The sequence below is a fragment of the Oryzias melastigma genome, linkage group LG15, assembly GCF_002922805.2.
Source record: "Oryzias melastigma strain HK-1 linkage group LG15, ASM292280v2, whole genome shotgun sequence".
Classification (NCBI taxonomy): Eukaryota; Metazoa; Chordata; class Actinopteri; order Beloniformes; family Adrianichthyidae; genus Oryzias; species Oryzias melastigma.
The window spans coordinates 29,695,852-29,712,163 of record NC_050526.1 but is presented as its reverse complement, the minus strand read 5'-3'; the positions used below and the strand labels follow the sequence as shown (position 1 = coordinate 29,712,163).

General features: G+C 44.2%; 1 protein-coding gene and 1 long non-coding RNA gene across 3 annotated transcripts; one reads left to right on the top strand and one right to left on the bottom strand.

The window, feature by feature from the left end:
• Positions 1–6: 6 nt before the first annotated feature.
• LOC112139095 lies at positions 7–3,237 on the bottom strand. Its single transcript, XR_002917910.2, has 3 exons — positions 3,100–3,237; positions 1,526–1,785; positions 7–171 (listed from the first exon to the last, which is right to left on the bottom strand). It is a non-coding gene; the product is annotated as an uncharacterized LOC112139095 (long non-coding RNA).
• A 6-nt stretch (positions 3,238–3,243) lies between these two features.
• Positions 3,244–9,221, top strand: si:dkey-78p8.1. Of its 2 annotated transcripts, XM_024261798.2 has the most exons (6): positions 3,244–3,380; positions 4,227–4,355; positions 4,427–4,491; positions 5,803–5,906; positions 5,982–7,021; positions 8,627–9,221. In XM_024261798.2, the coding sequence occupies exons 1-6, from the start codon at positions 3,290–3,292 to the stop codon at positions 8,740–8,742; spliced, it is 1,545 nt and encodes a 514-aa protein (XP_024117566.1). In that variant the 5' UTR covers positions 3,244–3,289; the 3' UTR covers positions 8,743–9,221. The 2 variants fall into 2 exon arrangements, with proteins under 2 accessions (XP_024117566.1, XP_036071452.1); XM_036215559.1 differs by lacking the exon at positions 4,427–4,491 and having other exon boundaries at positions 3,250–3,380.
• The last annotated feature ends 7,091 nt before the right edge of the window (positions 9,222–16,312 follow it).

Here is a 16,312-nt window from a genome sequence, read left to right as displayed (position 1 = left end):
AACGGTTAACCTCCTTCACAGCAGCGGGGGCAGCGCCGCTAACGTGGCAGCGACCTGCAGGCACCAACCAGAACCAGCCAGAACCACAACGACCTACAGGCACCAACCAGAACCAGCCAGAACCACAGCGGCCTGCAGGCACCAACCAGAACCAGCCAGAACCACAGCGACCTGCAGGCACCAACCAGAACCACACAGACGGAGAGGGTTTGGTCGTGTCGGGCTAACTCATTCCTCTGGTTCTGTTCCACAGAAACCATCAAAACACAAACATTCAAACTGCATCCACTGACATTCATGTCTGACTCCATCAGCAGTTATTCTGAATTTAACCCAGTTTGCTGTCCGATCCTCAGACCTCTGCAGCTCCAAACTCACCGGGACTCACCAACACCAGCAGCTGATTACAGACGTTAGCATGGAGGTGACCCACAATATTAAAGTCTTCATTCAATGTAACATAAACGATTTTAATTTTGAAATATAATCCTGATCCTCCGAGAATAAATCCTTGGATCATTCATTCATTTATAAAGCACCTTCCACCACCAGCCAAGGAGGCCCAAAGTGGTTTACACTAGAAAAAGAGTACAATATAATAGGCATAAAGAATATAAAAACACACTAATAAATATATATATATATTAATATCAATTTAATATAAATATCTTTTGTTTGTCAGAGGACTTCCTCCTGGTTCTGTCTTGTTTTGAGTTTGTCTTTGATTTTGCATTTATACATTTTTATTTTGTTTCTTAATGTTTGGTCTTTATTAGAAATCAAAAAAAGTGTTTTTTGAACAAAAACAACCTCAACAATTGCTATCAAGAATTAACTTTCATTGTAGAATTATTGTCAATTATTATGAAAATTATCTTAAATTTACCCAATGAAAATTCCTATTTGTGACTGCAAAACACTCATTTGTGATAAAAAATTAGTGCAATTTAAAACTAAGTCAGAAGGATGTTCAGTTCAGTTTAGTTTAATAATCTGCTGTTGTTTATGTTTTATGAGTGATTTTATATTTTTTGATAATTACTAGTATAAAGTCCACAGAGACGACTGTGTTGTTTTATTGGTCTATATACATACATTTAAATTGAGTTGACAACAAAATTCTAAATTGTCTAATAAATACTCATGTTCCCACAAATGCAACATTTTGGACACGAATTATTAATTAATGACAAATTATTTATTTGGAGGAACTTTTTTAACTGTCCTGTCCAGCGTTTTGGAAACATCAGTTTAGAAGAGAGGGAAGACGGACATCGAACGTCTGCACAAAAACAGTTCTAAGGATAAATTATTTCAGGAAATTTTACACAAAAATAACCCCGACAACTATGGGTTAAGCAATGATTAATTAGAGTCATAAAAACCTTTCTGGACATTTCTGTCTTATTTACATCAATGATATTCTGCTTAAAGCTAATTATTGAGCTCAGGCACATTATACTAGAGGATGGTTCACCGTTATATCATGGAATGATTGAAACCGCATAAAAAACATCAAACTTACGTTCTTTCTGCTAAAACCTTGAAGCCGATATTTAAAATAAAAACGCTCCTTTAAACATGTAGCTGTTCCTTCGCCCCCCCCAACTTATACTGGAGCTTAAATATTTACTGATGATCCTGTAAGTCAGTAAAGTCCAGGTTTCTGCTGATGATCCAAAAGGTTTTGGCGTTCTGTGAAAGGAAAGCATCTGATGGGGAAGAACTTCTGTCCACATGAAACTGATCACAGCAGTCGATCCCTGCAGATTTACTGCATCACTCCTGCAAAATAAAAGCATTTCAAAAACAGATTTCTGCTAAGCACGCAGAGGTTCTACTCCCCACGCTGTGACTGAAAACCCAGAGAGGTTTACAGGCACCATCTAGTGCTTCATGCTGGAAATGACTGAAGAAGACTCTGGCTGATGAAGGCCAGACCTGATCCCACGCTCTGAGGAAACATGCACAGCTGATGCTGGACATCTGCACGTGTCACATCAACCTGCTTCATTATTTTCCTCAGGATTGAATGTGATTCACAAAATAAAATAGAAAAAAACTCCAGTTCATAAACAACAAATTATGCAGCTTCTGCTTCATTATTAAGGAAGTTTTTTATTTATGTATTTTGTTTCAAAAACAAAATGAAAATAAACACAATATTTAAAAAATACAAATATAGCAAACAGTGTGTTTGAAAAGCAGTAAGTAGAAGGAAAGTCTTGTGCAGTCTCACCCTTTTTGCAACAACTTTTGTTACAAATATATATTTAAAGTTTTTTTTTCTCAAAAACTCTCCAAATTACCTTCTGTTTGACACCTATGCACATTTACTCTTATGTTTATAATGATCATTTCAGGTCTTGTGTATTTTTGTTAAATAAATGTAAACTTTTGCTTTGTTTTAAACCTTCATTCAACCATTCCATAAATCCACACCACAAAATGATAGACTTTTGTTGTACGAGTTCATTGCTTTTTGAAATGAAATGAATTTAGAAAAATACCCCAAAAAGGTGATTACTTGATTTAAATCAATTTCATTACAAGGATTTAAATATCAGCAAATAAAGGAGTAAATAAGATTTTAAACTTTGTCTGGTAAATTCACATAAAGAGAGCAAATGGTAAAGCTTTATAGTTATATAAACATACTTTCCCCTTTTATGAAAATACTTAAATACTTTACAAACCTCACTTCCTTCACACAATTACACACTTTTACACAGTAATGACAATACATTGTTGTTTTCACCAAAACAAACACACAAAGAAAAGATGTCAAATTAATATAGCTGGGAAAAATAAAAAACATTGTTTATAAAAATATGACACATTTAAAACGTTCTCAATTATTTGGGGGGATTAAAAAATTACAATCAACTAAAACCTCTCCTGTGCTTACAATAAATCTAGAGTTTGGATCAGAAGGATAAAGTTAAACCAGGACGTTAGTTCTCCTTATTTTCTTTAAGATGACCGCATTTCAGTCAAAGATAACTTCGATTTTTTAAAATTAATGATAATATATCATTAATTTAAAAAGAGAGGACAGAAATACCCGTAGATCGTAATCTATACTGTCAATGGAAATACCTTCTAGTGTGACTTTTGTCTCCAGCGAGGATCCCTCGTCGGCACCCGTAGTTTGTTGATGTCACAGGAGAGCATGGCGGCCGTGTTTACCTGATCGCGCATTAATTGGATTAACATCAAAGTTCGGGTCCGAACTCTCGGTTCTGCTTCCGTTTAACGGAAGGACGGAAGCATGCCGCCCGCGTGAGTCATGTCGGAACCGGAACCACCGGAACCGCGCGCCGTCGCAGCGCAGAGCTCCAACTTCTCGGAGCTGTGGAGGGACGTGTGCACGCTATCGCGTACGTACCGTTATCAATCGGTGATGGGCGGAGGGATGTGCGGCGCACGCGCGCGGGTTCAGTCGTTGGTTGTCATAGTAATTCTCTGGTTTGGTTTTATTTACTGAAGTAGCGTTTGTGTACTCAACAGTAGTTTTTGTGCTGAAGGTCATTTTTGAAACCAGCCGCTTTAGAGCTTGACTGTATATGAGAACTGGACAGAGTGACTCCGCCCCCTGGAGTTCCAAACAGGAAGTGGGTCCAGGAAGCCAAAATGCCATAGACTTCTGTGTAGAGATAAGCTCTGTTATCGGTCATTCTGTTGGTCAGAATCATCGTTCTGGACCGGAGACATTTTAACCATAATCTGATTTTTTAAATATTTTTGTACCTCAAATAAAGTTATAAACGGACCAATCAGCTGTTTCAGTACAAGTGGGCGGTCTCACATTGAATGTTTTTTTAAAGTTATAGGGGTGTGGCCTTCCCACAAGCTTACTCCTGATTGGTGAGACCATTGCCATAGAAACGATGACTCAGACTGACTCGGACCAATCACTGCCGACCCTTTCTGGCTCCAACACGGTGGTAGCTTCATGATTTGGGCCTGAAGTAACTCTGAAACCTGTACTCCCTCTATCGCTTCTTTTTCCAGACTCTTACTTAAATTAAACTTTACTTTTGACAAACACTTTGACAGAAGTAGTGATGTGACCTCACCAAAACTGGAAGTTCTAGTTAAAGTTGGTGTTTGCTCCGACAGAAGAAAACAGCCAGTTTTGCATAAGCTACGATTCGTCTGCAGCGTTCTCCGTGTTTTTCCTTGAATCTCGCACTGACATCTTGGATGGAAACTTTCCCGCTCAGACTTGCAGAGTCCTCGGCGCCGAGGGGCAGACACCAGACACTTCCTGGCCTTCAACAGCGGAGACTCTCCCGGAGATGTGGAAATGTCACAAGACATCTTCTGGGACTGCACCTCCCCCCCTCCAGCGGGTAGGCCCCGCCCCCTGCCCTTCCTCGCTTTGACAACAGCTGCGCTAAACAAATAGAGTCTTTCCTTTTAGGGTCGGGACACAGAAACGGCAGAGGAGTGGAAATATCCGACATCGTCAGCCGTATTGCCCCAAAGGTCGGTGTTTTCAGGAGAACTTGTTGCCAACAATATTGCCATGGTAACCCTAATTACCATATTTTCTGCACGATAAGGCACAGAGAAAAGCCTTAACTTTTTTTTAATAAATCGACAGGATTCATTCTGGTTTGTTTACTGATGTCAGAGCAATTCTGAGAGGAACTGGGAGCTCTGTCACGATGTCTGGTCGGGTGTTTTGGTGAATACACTAAAACCATGTCGAACTGTGGCTAATGCTTCTATCGCAGCTAGCACTTCTAATGTGGCTAACGCTTCTAATGTGGCTAACACTTCTAATGTGGCTAACACTTTTAATGTGGCTAACACTTCTAATGTGGCTAACACTTCTAATGTGGCTAATGCTTCTATCACAGCTAACACTTCTAATGTGGCTAACTATTCTAATCTGGCTAACACTTTTAATGTGGCTAGCACTTCTAATCTGGCTAACACTTCTAATGTGGCTAGCACTTCTAATGTGCTAACACTTTTAATGTGGCTAACACTTTTAATGTGGCTAACACTTCTAATGTGGCTAGCACTTCTAATGTGGCTAATGCTTCTATCACAGCTAACACTTCTAATGTGGCTAACTATTCTAATCTGGCTAACACTTTTAATGTGGCTAGCACTTCTAATCTGGCTAACACTTCTAATGTGGCTAGCTCTTCTAATGTGGCTAATGCTTCTATCACAGCTAACACTTCTAATCTGGCTAACACTTCTAATGTGCTAACGCTTCTAATGTGGCTAACACTTCTAATGTGGCTAGCACTTCTAATGTGGCTAGCACTTCTAATCTGGCTAACACTTCTAATGTGGCTAGCACTTCTAATGTGCTAACACTTTTAATGTGGCTAACACTTTTAATGTGGCTAGCACTTCTAATGTGGCTAGCACTTCTAATGTGGCTAACACTTCTGATGTGGCTAACACTTCTAATCTGGCTAACACTTCTAGTGTGCTAACGCTTCTAATGTGGCTAACACTTCTAATGTGGCTAGCACTTCTAATCTGGCTAACAGTTCTAATCTGGCTAACACTTCTAATCTGGCTAACACTTCTAATGTGCTAACGCTTCTAACTTGGCTAAGTGCTAATGCGCCTCATAGTTCGGTTTGCCGTATGTTTGACATCCGTTCTGAAGTAGACCGTTAATGAACTGTCCGCTCTCTATTGTAGAAACTCCACTAAATTGAAATTGCGTTTCAGTGGAACGGTCACAAACCCTCGTTTACGGAGGACAAAAAGATATTTTCTGGCAGATTTCGTGTGATCTTTGAGCTTTTTTCTGGTTCTTTTTCTCAGAAGTCCAAAGGGAAAGAGTCACCTCTGCTGCAGTGGATCGACGACGGCGCCCTCTCGCACACGCCGGAGATCCCAAAAACAAGAGCCAGGAAGAAGTCTGCTCGGTCTGTGATCCGGCATGTGGGTCATCAGTTTGGGAAAACTGGGTCTTTTGGTTCTAACGCTGTGACCTTTTGCAGTCGCAGCAGCGTGGAGAACCTGCTGAAGCTGGCCAGACAGTTTGATGAAAACATGCAGAGAGACGGCGAGGCTTTGGATGAAGACGGCCTCCACCAGGCGGCGAACACCACCGACAGGGATCTGAAGAAGGATCAGACGGAGGCGGAGCTTCAGGCCCTCTTTGACTGCTCCACTCAGGCGGTCAGCGGGCGGCTGAGTGAGGTTTTTTCCCAAGACGCCAAAGAGCATCCCGCCGGGTCAGCTGACAGCGGTACTGTACGGCAGACGGGGGCAGACGACCACTGGGACGACTTTGAGGATGACTGGGAGAACGATGATCTCCTCAACGACTCGCTTGTCCTAAAACTGACCGAGGATCCGAAGGAGCCGCTGGGTTTGCCGCCGGCGTCCACAGGCAGCAGAAGAAGCTGCGGCGCTCTGGAAGAAGCTTGTCTGAAACCTAAAGCCACCACGCGAAGCACTTTCCGCCTGGCACCTAATCCTCACTTCCAACCCAAAGAGGTTTCAGGTTCTGGTTTCACTGCCGTGCGGCCCAAACTGCAGCCTTCCACTGTAGACAGAACCTCCTCTCTGCAACCCGGCCAAACCAGATCCTCCAAGGAGCCAGACAAGCAGATTTCTGACAGTTCATGGGGCGATGAGGACGATGCGCTGCTCTGCCAGGCCTGTGATTCCATGGAAATGATCTCCAACCGGTATCAGCACCAGGACATCCCACCAGAGGGACTGCAGGGGACCCAGCGGCACCCCCCGGTTCACGCGGCCGCCGCTAAAGCTAGGCGACCGGGAGCTTTCGCTCGCTCCAACTCCCTACCGGAGAGCAGCGGTCAGACCATCAGCTTCCAGGGATGGGACCTCCCCACCGGAGGCGGAGCCAATCCGAGGCCGTGTCAAAGCGCCACGCTCAGTCTGGGACAGTTCAACCAGAGTAGGAGCTCCTCCACCGCTCTCCAGGCTGGACGGGCCGGAGCGCCCCCAAACTCGAATCACGCCACGTTTAAGAGGAACATGTCCGACTCTGCACTCATGAGCAGCAAAGGTACAAGTTCGATATTAGCGGAGCTGAAGCCGAGCAAGACGTTTATCTTAGTTTGTAACACAGAAATATTTTTAGAAGAAGAGACATTGGTGTTTAAATAAGTTCTACCAGGAGAAGCTGATTGTTCTCTAAAATACAAGAAATGAAGATATTCTAACATGGCTAACCTAGCTAACTTTTCTAACATGGCTAACTTTTCTAACATGGCTAACCAAGCTAACTTTTCTAACATGGCTAACATGGCTAACTTTTCTAACATGGCTAACCAAGCTAACTTTTCAAACATAGCTAACCTCGCTAACTTTTCTAACGTGGCTAACCTCGCTAACTTTTCTAACGTGGCTAACCTAGCTAACTTTTCTAACGTGGCTAACCAAGCTAACTTTTCTAACGTGGCTAACCAAGCTAACTTTTCTAACATGGCTAACCTAGCTAACTTTTCTAACATGGCTAACCAAGCTAACTTTTCTAACATGGCTAACCTTGCTAACTTTTCTAACGTGGCTAACCAAGCTAATGTTTCTGACGTGGCTAACCTAGCTAACCTTCCTGACATGGCTAACCTCGCTAACTTTTCTATCATGGCTAATCTCGCTAATCTTTCTGATATGGCTAATCTAACAAACCTTTCTGACGTGGCTAACCTAGCTAATTTGTCTAACATGGCCGTCCTAGCAAACTTTTCTGACATGGTTAACCTCGCTAACTTTTCTAATGTGGCTAACCTATCTTGCTTTTCTATCGTGGCTAACCTTGCTAACCTTTCTGACCTGGCTAACCTAGCAAACGTTTCTGACGTAGCTAACCTAGCCAACTTTTCCAATGTGGCTAACCAAGCTAACCTTTCTGACCTGGCTAACCTAGCTAACTTTTCTGACGTAGCTAATCTCACTAACTTTTCTGGCGTGGCTAACCTCGCTAACCTTTCTGACCTGGCTAACCTCACTAACTTTTCTGGCGTGGCTAACCTTGATGTAGCTCCTGCAGCAGAAGTGAAGTTCATCGGACTGAGAAAGTCTCTGGATGATGTCATGACCCTAGACATGGAGATGGGATTATCGATGTTTTTCTGAACTTTTTAAATAAATAAATCTGATCTCTCTACGCCAGGCGTGTCTTCCAATCACTGTAAATGAGATAAACACAGACAATGCTCCATGTAGCGATCAGGCTAAAAACATCTGACAGTAGCTCCTCCCACACACGTCTGGAGCATCGTTTTTACTGAACACATTTTGGGACAGGCATCCAAGGCAAACTTGGGATGAATTGTGTTCAGTGTGAACACAGTTTAAAACTTCCTGTCAACAGAGTTCTTGAGGACTGACGGACTCTCTGACTCCGTCTCGTTTAATGTCCTAATACAGATCGTTATGGCCGCAGAGCATTCTAGTGCGGAGAATACAGTGTCTCTTGAAAAGGAGCTTTTCAAAACCGATTTTCAAAACTCAGCCCAAACTGTTTTGTGGAGAGAATTATGGGAAATTTTCAGGGCCCTAGATTTCTGAATTTGATAGATTTGGCCCGCCTGACAATAGTGAGTGAATACAGTTCCTGTATTTTTTCCTCAAAGCTTTATTAACAATCTTTCTTCTCAAATTTCAGTTGTCGTGTCCAGCCTGAAGACGGCGAGATGTTCTGCCGCCGACATCGAGAGGAAGAAGCAGGAGGCTTTGACACGCAGGCGCCTGAGACTCCAGAGCGTCTCAAAACCCTCCTGATGGTGGCGCTGTGTCTTTCACTCTAAATCCCTCCTGATTGGAAGATGATCATCGTACAATCCTGAAATTCCTCTGAGAGTTCTCTGGGTTTCCTATTCCATTATCCTGATATCTGAAACTGTAAACATGTGGGTCATTTCTGACCCATAATCCTTTGCTGTAGGTCAGCACTTCTGCTCTGCGTATTGACACAAGGACTGCCATGAAAACAGTTTTACGTCTTCATGAACTCGTGCTGCTCAGTCAAGCCTATGAGCACAGGGAAACGGCGTCCGGGCCGTCAATCATTTTGAAGGTTTTTATTTGTGTTGATCAAAACAAAAAAATGTGACAATTTTTGAAAAACAGAATCAAACCTGTTTGCCACGAGGACGTGGTCGGCTCCAGATCTCTCTGTCACTGTTCTGATTTGATCTGAGAACATTCACCGGACCGATTCTACGCTCTGCCTGGAAACAAATAAAATATTTACGAGCTCGTCTGTGTCTCAGCTTTTCTTCTGGTTAACGGCTTCATTAGCAGGTCAGGCGGTTCTGAAGTTCATTCGGGGACTATTTTCTCACACAGACACAAACATTTTCACACTTTTCTCTTGTTGAAACTCTTGTTGAGTTCAAACCTTAAAATAATTCTAGGATTATAGAATAGAAACAAAGATCTGATTGAGATTGAAAGCCAATCAGAATGCAGTGTGCAGTAAAAATAATAAAAAGAAATTCCACAGAGAAACGTCTGCAACAGGTGAAACTCAACATAGTGAGGGAACACTGTAATATAAGAAATGTTTTTCATTTACAGGACACGCCCATCTATGGTCAAAGTCAACGTGAAACACATCATACTTCTAATTACAATAAAACATTTGGATTAGACTCTGGAGTCCGCCAGCTTTACAGATGTAGCAAGCTGATTCTTTTTAAAATGAACATTTTCAAAACTTTACAGAGTAATTAATGTTGAACAGATTTTTATTTTAGGTTAATACATGGTATATATTTATTTATTTGTCTAACATTTCAAATGTTTTAGTAATGTTGGTTCCATTTGTTACCTGTTGCGCTGGTAGGGTAATCAATACACCCCCCACCCCCCCCACCATGAGCAACAGCCCCGCCTCCCTCATTTGGACTGAGCGGTCTGCTGGGAGCTGCACATGTGCTGTTAATGCCGTTTCCTGTGCTGCTTTTGAGGGCATTAAACAAGCATCTCCCTCCTTATGCATCGGCGACCATACTGAACCTGCTGCACTTATTTCATAGTATTTAACTTAGTGAAATATAATGGATTGTTAAAAATGTCCATATGACTGTATTTAAGTCTAAAATAAAGAAAATTCTGGATTCCGACTTTTTTATTTTCAAAACTTTCTTAAAATCCAAAACAACTAATAAACGAGACACGTAAACTTCAGTATTCACGTTTCCTTCACACATGTATGTGATCTGGCCTTTGCCTAGTGGTGATCCATATCAAGTGACTGTCCGTGGTGTTCTTTATAACCTTCAACACAAGATTCGTTGGTTTCCACACAGCTTGTTGGGTTCACTAAGGATCAAACCAGACCAAGTCTCAAATCTTAAGAGTAAGCAAATCAAACCATGCAATTACTACAGCTGATCCTCGTGTGGCGCTGTTGTTTAGAACCTGCTCTGACCACAACAGAGAATATGTCAAAGATGAAAAGTGGCTAGTTCTTCTGATCTGCTGCTAATTCTCTGTTGGTCGTCTCTGAGAAGTGGCTCCACCTCTCTACACGTTCACCTGGCGGACAATTCTAACTTTTCATAATTCTTGCTTCTTTGAAGTCACACTGCGGCTTTAGCTTCAGTTTTAGCTTTAGCTTTACTTTTAGCTTTAGTTTCAGTTTTAGTTTTAGCTTTAGCATTAGCTTTAGCTTTTAGCCCTTACTGAACGCTGTCTGGTCTCTGTATGACCGGAGCAGGACCTTGGTTTTCGTAGCCGGCAGTTGGTCAGATCTGTTCCAGCTGGACTGCCCTTTATCATCGGTTCTGTTCATAGTTTTATGGACAGAATTTCTAGGTCCAGTCAGAGACCAGAGGGGATGTGGTTTGAGACCATAGGATTTCATCTCTGCTCTTTGCAGATGATGTTGTTCTGTTGGCTTCATCAGGGACAGGATTTGAGCAGTTTGTAGCCGACTGTGAAGCGGCTGGAATGAGGGTCAGTCTGAGGCCATAGTCCTGAGCAGAGAAAGGAAGTCTGCCCTCTCTGGGTGGGTGGAGTGTGTTTGCCTCGTCTTGTGATCCTCTTGTTCACAAGTGAGGGAAAACTGGAGAGAGACATTGACAGGCAGATTGGTGCACCATCCACAGGTTGTGCTGCTGTACTGGTTCGTTGTGGATCTTCGTTGTGATAGTCACGTTGTGACAGTTTGAGGTTAAGTTTTCTGAGATGCCAGTCAGGTCTCTCTCCTGACATATAAGATATCAAAATCCTCTGTCACAAAGGATGTTATCCACACCCTTGGCCCCACACAGACACAAAGTCCAGAGTTCATTTAAATCTTTTTTATTTTTTTAGTTTTTTTTTACTTGCAAGGGGGATGCTGCTGGAAAACATTACTTCAAGGCCACGCCGTGATTATGATCCTCTTGGTCTCTTTTCTCTTTTCCGTTTTGGGAATTAGAGAGTCGATCCAGTGTCCTTTGATGTCCGTTCCGGGTTTTTTTCTTGGCAGGGGTCCGTGGCTTCTGGGATCCGATCCTTTGTGGGGAGAATCCGGTCCAGGTTTTTTCTAACGTCCTTTTTGTTTTGGGAAAAGCGATTTCCATATTTACTCTGGAGTGCTTCTTTCCTGTGCCACCCCGCAGTGAGATCCGATCCAAACCAGCTAATCCAGGTTCCTCGCAGGAGTCCGGTCGCCCTCCACTCCAGAAGCCAGCAGCCCGGGAGGCTGTCCACTGCAGCAAACTGTCCGGGCAGGCTGCGCCGCGACAGTGTAGGCAGTCGATCCCGTGGAAACCAAGTTGAGTCTGGAGCCTCTCTCTGTTACCTCTTTACCGTTGCGCTCTCCTCACGTCTCCTCCTCCCCGCAAGATTCCTCTCTTTTCCTTCCTCTGTCTTTCACAGCTGATCGGACTCTAATCAAGGGCCCTTCCCCCACAGGTGAACTACACTGTGGCGATGTATAAACAAACAGATCGCCACAACGTATGGACATGAGTTCTGGGTCCTGACCCAAAGGACAAAATGCTGAATGCAAGCGGCCCAAATGAGCTACCTCTGTAGGGTGTCTGAGCGCTCCCTTAGAGACAGACTGTGAGGTTTTGGGGCTGGTTTTCATCATGTTTTTATTTTACCTTTGTTTTCCCCTCCTCTGTTTCTAGGTGTGTTGATTTGTTTTCCTTCTACCTGGTCATATGTTCTTCAATTGGGTGCACCTGTGTTTCATTAATGGTTTCAGTTTAAAAGGCTTGTGTTGTCTTCCACTTGTTGCCGGATTGTTTTGTGTACTACTCTCGAGTACTACGAGCCTTCCAGCTTCTTGAAGAAAATTATCAAAAGAAAGAAAAGAATTAAAAAGAACACCTAATCATTCTGCGAAAATCTGCCTCTGCGTTTGTGTCCACACTCGGAACCTGACACAGACATCTCCAACCCTGTTCCTTGTGAGCTTCTGCTCTGCTTGTGATGCAGGTAATTCGGCTTCAGCAATTGTTGATTAACTGAACTGAGTCAGCCCAGTTTTTGATTGACTGAACACATCTGATTAAGTCTTCATTAATTACTAAAGCAGAGTTAGCTGCAAAACCAGCAGCACAGCAGTTTATGAGGAACAAGGTTGGTCTCTTTGGCTCGAAGTAGAGCCACTTCTCCTCCTCATCCAGAGGACCCATTGAGGTGGATCAGGAAACTGGTCCAGATGCCTCAAGAACACCTCTCTGGAGAGGTGTTCCGGGCATGTCCCAGTTTGGGGAGGCCCCAGAGAAGACCCAGCACACTCTGGAGAGACTATGTCTCTCTGGTGGTCTGGGAACGCCTCGGGGTCCCCCCACAGGAGCTGGAGGAAGTGACCGTGGTGAGGGAAGTCTGGGTATCATTGATAGACTGCTGCCCCCACAACCTGGTCCTGATGAGCAGAAGAAGATGGATGATAGATGGATGGATGGATGGATGATGGATAGATGGATGGATGATGGATGATGGATAGATGGATGGATGGATGATGGATAGATGGATGGATGATGGATGGATGATGGATGGATGATGGATGGATGGATGATGGATGGATGGAAGATGGATGAATGATGGACAGACGAATGGATGGATGGATGGATGGAAGATGGATGAATGATGGACAGACGGATGGATGGATGGATGGATGGATGGATGGAAGATGGATGAATGATGGACAGACGGATGGATGGATGGATAAATGGATGGATGGATGAATGATGGACAGACGAATGGATGGATGGATGGATAAATGGATGGATGGATGGATGGATGGATGATGGATGGATGGATAAATGGTTGGATGACAGATCGATGAAAAGTCAGCTGTATTATTTTTTTTTTTAACTTGTCCTGTCCAACAGCTGAGCCAACAGATGTGGGCTGAGAGCTTCTTGTGTTGGACATGTAAAAGTCAGCTGTATTAAAAGTCGGTGCAGCTTCCGTCCACACGTTTGCCGTTTGTCTGCTTGGGCACCAAACGTGTCCAGAATTTTCCTTTACATATTTTATGTGTTTCAACACGTCTGAACAGAAAGGCTCCTGTGAGCGTGCAGGAACCTCCTTGTTGACAGGATCCTGGGATTATTTTAATATGAGGGCTAATTCGTCCCCTCGTCTTATCGTCCAGCTCACCTGCTGTGTGAGACACAGAGACCAGCACAATGTTCACCTTTGTCGCCTGGAGAGAATTCCTGTGTTCCCGCTGCCTTCCCAGCGTGACATTCCTCAGACTTCCCAGGTGTGTGTGTGAGGAGAGATGGGTGGTCTGCAGGTGTGTTAGAGCGTTTCTTCCATTCTGAGCACGGAGCTGCCCCCTCCCATGCCTGACTGTAAATCAGATGGCAGAGCAATTTGGCAGCAGCATCAAGGCCCCTGGTTTTTATGACTATGATTATGGTTATGATGATGACTCGTATTTATTTCAACTATCTGATGAAACCTGGGGCTAAAGCTAACAGGTGTCGAGCAGGTACAATATCACGCTCGCTGAAGGATCCCTCTAATGTTGCCACGGAGAAGGAAGAATGGGCCGTTTGAGCGCCGGCTCGTCACGCCGAACATGGAGTCATTTCTGAATATTGGACGGGAGTGGAGTACCACAACGCCCTCTTTGTGGAGGAGCAATGATTTATGGCCGTCGGTCGGGCTCAAGGCAGTAATTGCTGCAGTTGCAATTATGAACCATTGCACCTGTTAAAACTGTCTGTTCTTATGTGGATGTTTGTGAAAGACGAGAATTTGCAGCTGAAACCGGCGTGTGAAGACTGCAGTGTGTGGGAACAATTTAGAGAGGCTGTGACGGACAGTTTCTATTTGTCTCCTCATATAGAATCAAAACAAACCTGGAACAGCAAGAAAGAAAGATGAAAGCTCCCATTGAAGAACGTATAGTAAATATTATGAAAATCTTGCTGGAATGAAGAGGAGATTTGCACCACTGAAACCATGAACCCTGATTAAAGTCTCATCTATATTCAGATAAATGCCAAGAAAATAATTATGCAAACAACAGTTTTTCTGCACATCTGCTAGTAGCTGCCCAGCCACTGGACACTCTTAGACCCACACTGGGCGGTATACTTCTCAGATTCAATTCAATTCAGTTTATTTGTAAAGCCCAGCATCACGATACAGTTGTCTAATTGTGCTTCATGCCAGTAAATGTACAAAAACACAAAATCAGACATAAAACATCAGCTGATTGCTATATGGGGGGAGGGGGGCAGTAGCCAGAGGCGAGGTCCACGGGCGAGCACAGGTGATCCACCTCGAATCTGAAGTCCCTCCCTGAACATAAGACAACACATGAATCGCACTGCACCAAACAGAAGCATAGAGAATGTAGTGAGAAATAGATGATAAAGAATAAAGGAGAATAGAAGTTGATTCAAACAGAGAACCACAGAGCTAACAACAGCCCTCTGGGAACTCGGTTGGCCTCGGTCTTCAGTTAACCCTCGTGCTCTCCTAGACATGTTTTCATTAAATATCGGGCCATCTGGACCCCACAAGACAGCGCACTGAAGTCTTTCTTTTTTTAAATGATTTTTTATTTTCACTTCACGGATTTGGGAAGCAAAGAGGAAATCATTCTTCTCATTTGCTGTTGTTTTTCCTTCCCTGCCGGGTTTGTGCATTTATCCCAGCATGAGGCTCGTGGTTGAGCTGTGAGCGCTGCAGGCTGGCCGCTCTGCTAGACTCCATTACAGCGTGTTCATAAAAAGTCTGAAATAAAGAACGGCCTCCATAAATTCAACAGGAACAAACGGGAGGCTGGAGACAGCCGCTCTGATTGCTTTCCCATCATGCCTTCCTGGACCCGTCCTCTGACTTTGTGTCCCGTCTGTGTTTGCCGCACAAACTCCGGGGGGGGGCAGCAGCATGGAGGTGTGTGTGTGGGGGGGGGGTGTTCAGGAGCGTGGAGGCGGCCTGTCAGCAGCGTAAATGACCTGTGAAGAGTTTCACGGTGCGTGTCATTAGGCAGCTTTAGATTTGTTTCAACAGCGCTTTACCTGAGGGCTCCATTCGTGGGCCCCCAGGTATGACCGCCCCCCCACAACCCAAAGGGGGGGTGCCCTGAAAAATTCCCCTGAAAAGCACACGAGCGTGACAGCACACTTGTTGGAACACATTTACGGCAGAGTTTCCACCAAACTGCTTCACATCTCAGCTCTGTTTTAATAAACTTTATAAACTTTATTTTCAGGTCAGGGGTGTCTCTAAATGTCAGAATATCTCCCCAAAAGGTAAAATCACTGAGACTAATTTACCGCTGGTTTGTTCTACAAAAACAAGTCATTTGGAGGTCGCAGTGGCCCAGATGGAGAAGCGATGAGGAGCGTGGAGGTGTCTCCCTAACTGCTGTTATTCCAGCCTAAATCATTGGATTCATACGACCACAGAAGGAGCTAAATCACCGCGCCGCCATGGAGGGAGTGATACAAAAAACACATCTCCTGAAGGATTTATCACCCTCCACATTCCATGTATCTGCTTCAACTTTCAATATTACAGTTTTTTTGTTGCCTCGTCTCCATCCAAACAGATCGCGCACTGATATCCCAGCATGCTTTATGGTGCGTGCTGATAAGGGCCTGCAGAAGCAGGAGCCGCCAACAAACATTCCTGGGGTGAGCATCTGCCAACACCTCTGCGCTCCAGCGGCTGCTCGAAGCCAGCGTGGGCCGTAACAGTCTGCTGACAGCTTTAGGCTGAGCTAACTCTGCAGCCAGGAAGTGAACCGTTCCCAGGAGCAGCAGAGGAGAGGCGGAGGAGAAGAGGAGAGGTGGAGGAGAGGAGGAGAGGCGGAGGAGAGGTGGAGGGGCGGAGGAGAGGCGGAGGAGAGGAGGAGAGGTGGAGGAGAGGAGGAGAG

Bases quoted from the DNA above. Each gene is read 5' to 3' on its own strand.
- si:dkey-78p8.1 (XM_024261798.2), top strand. From the start codon at position 3,290: ATGTCGGAACCGGAACCACCGGAACCGCGCGCCGTCGCAGCGCAGAGC. The intron at 3,381-4,226 runs GTACGTACCGTT...TTTCCCGCTCAG, and splicing joins GGACGTGTGCACGCTATCGC to ACTTGCAGAGTCCTCGGCGC. The intron at 4,492-5,802 runs GTCGGTGTTTTC...TCTTTTTCTCAG, and splicing joins TCAGCCGTATTGCCCCAAAG to AAGTCCAAAGGGAAAGAGTC.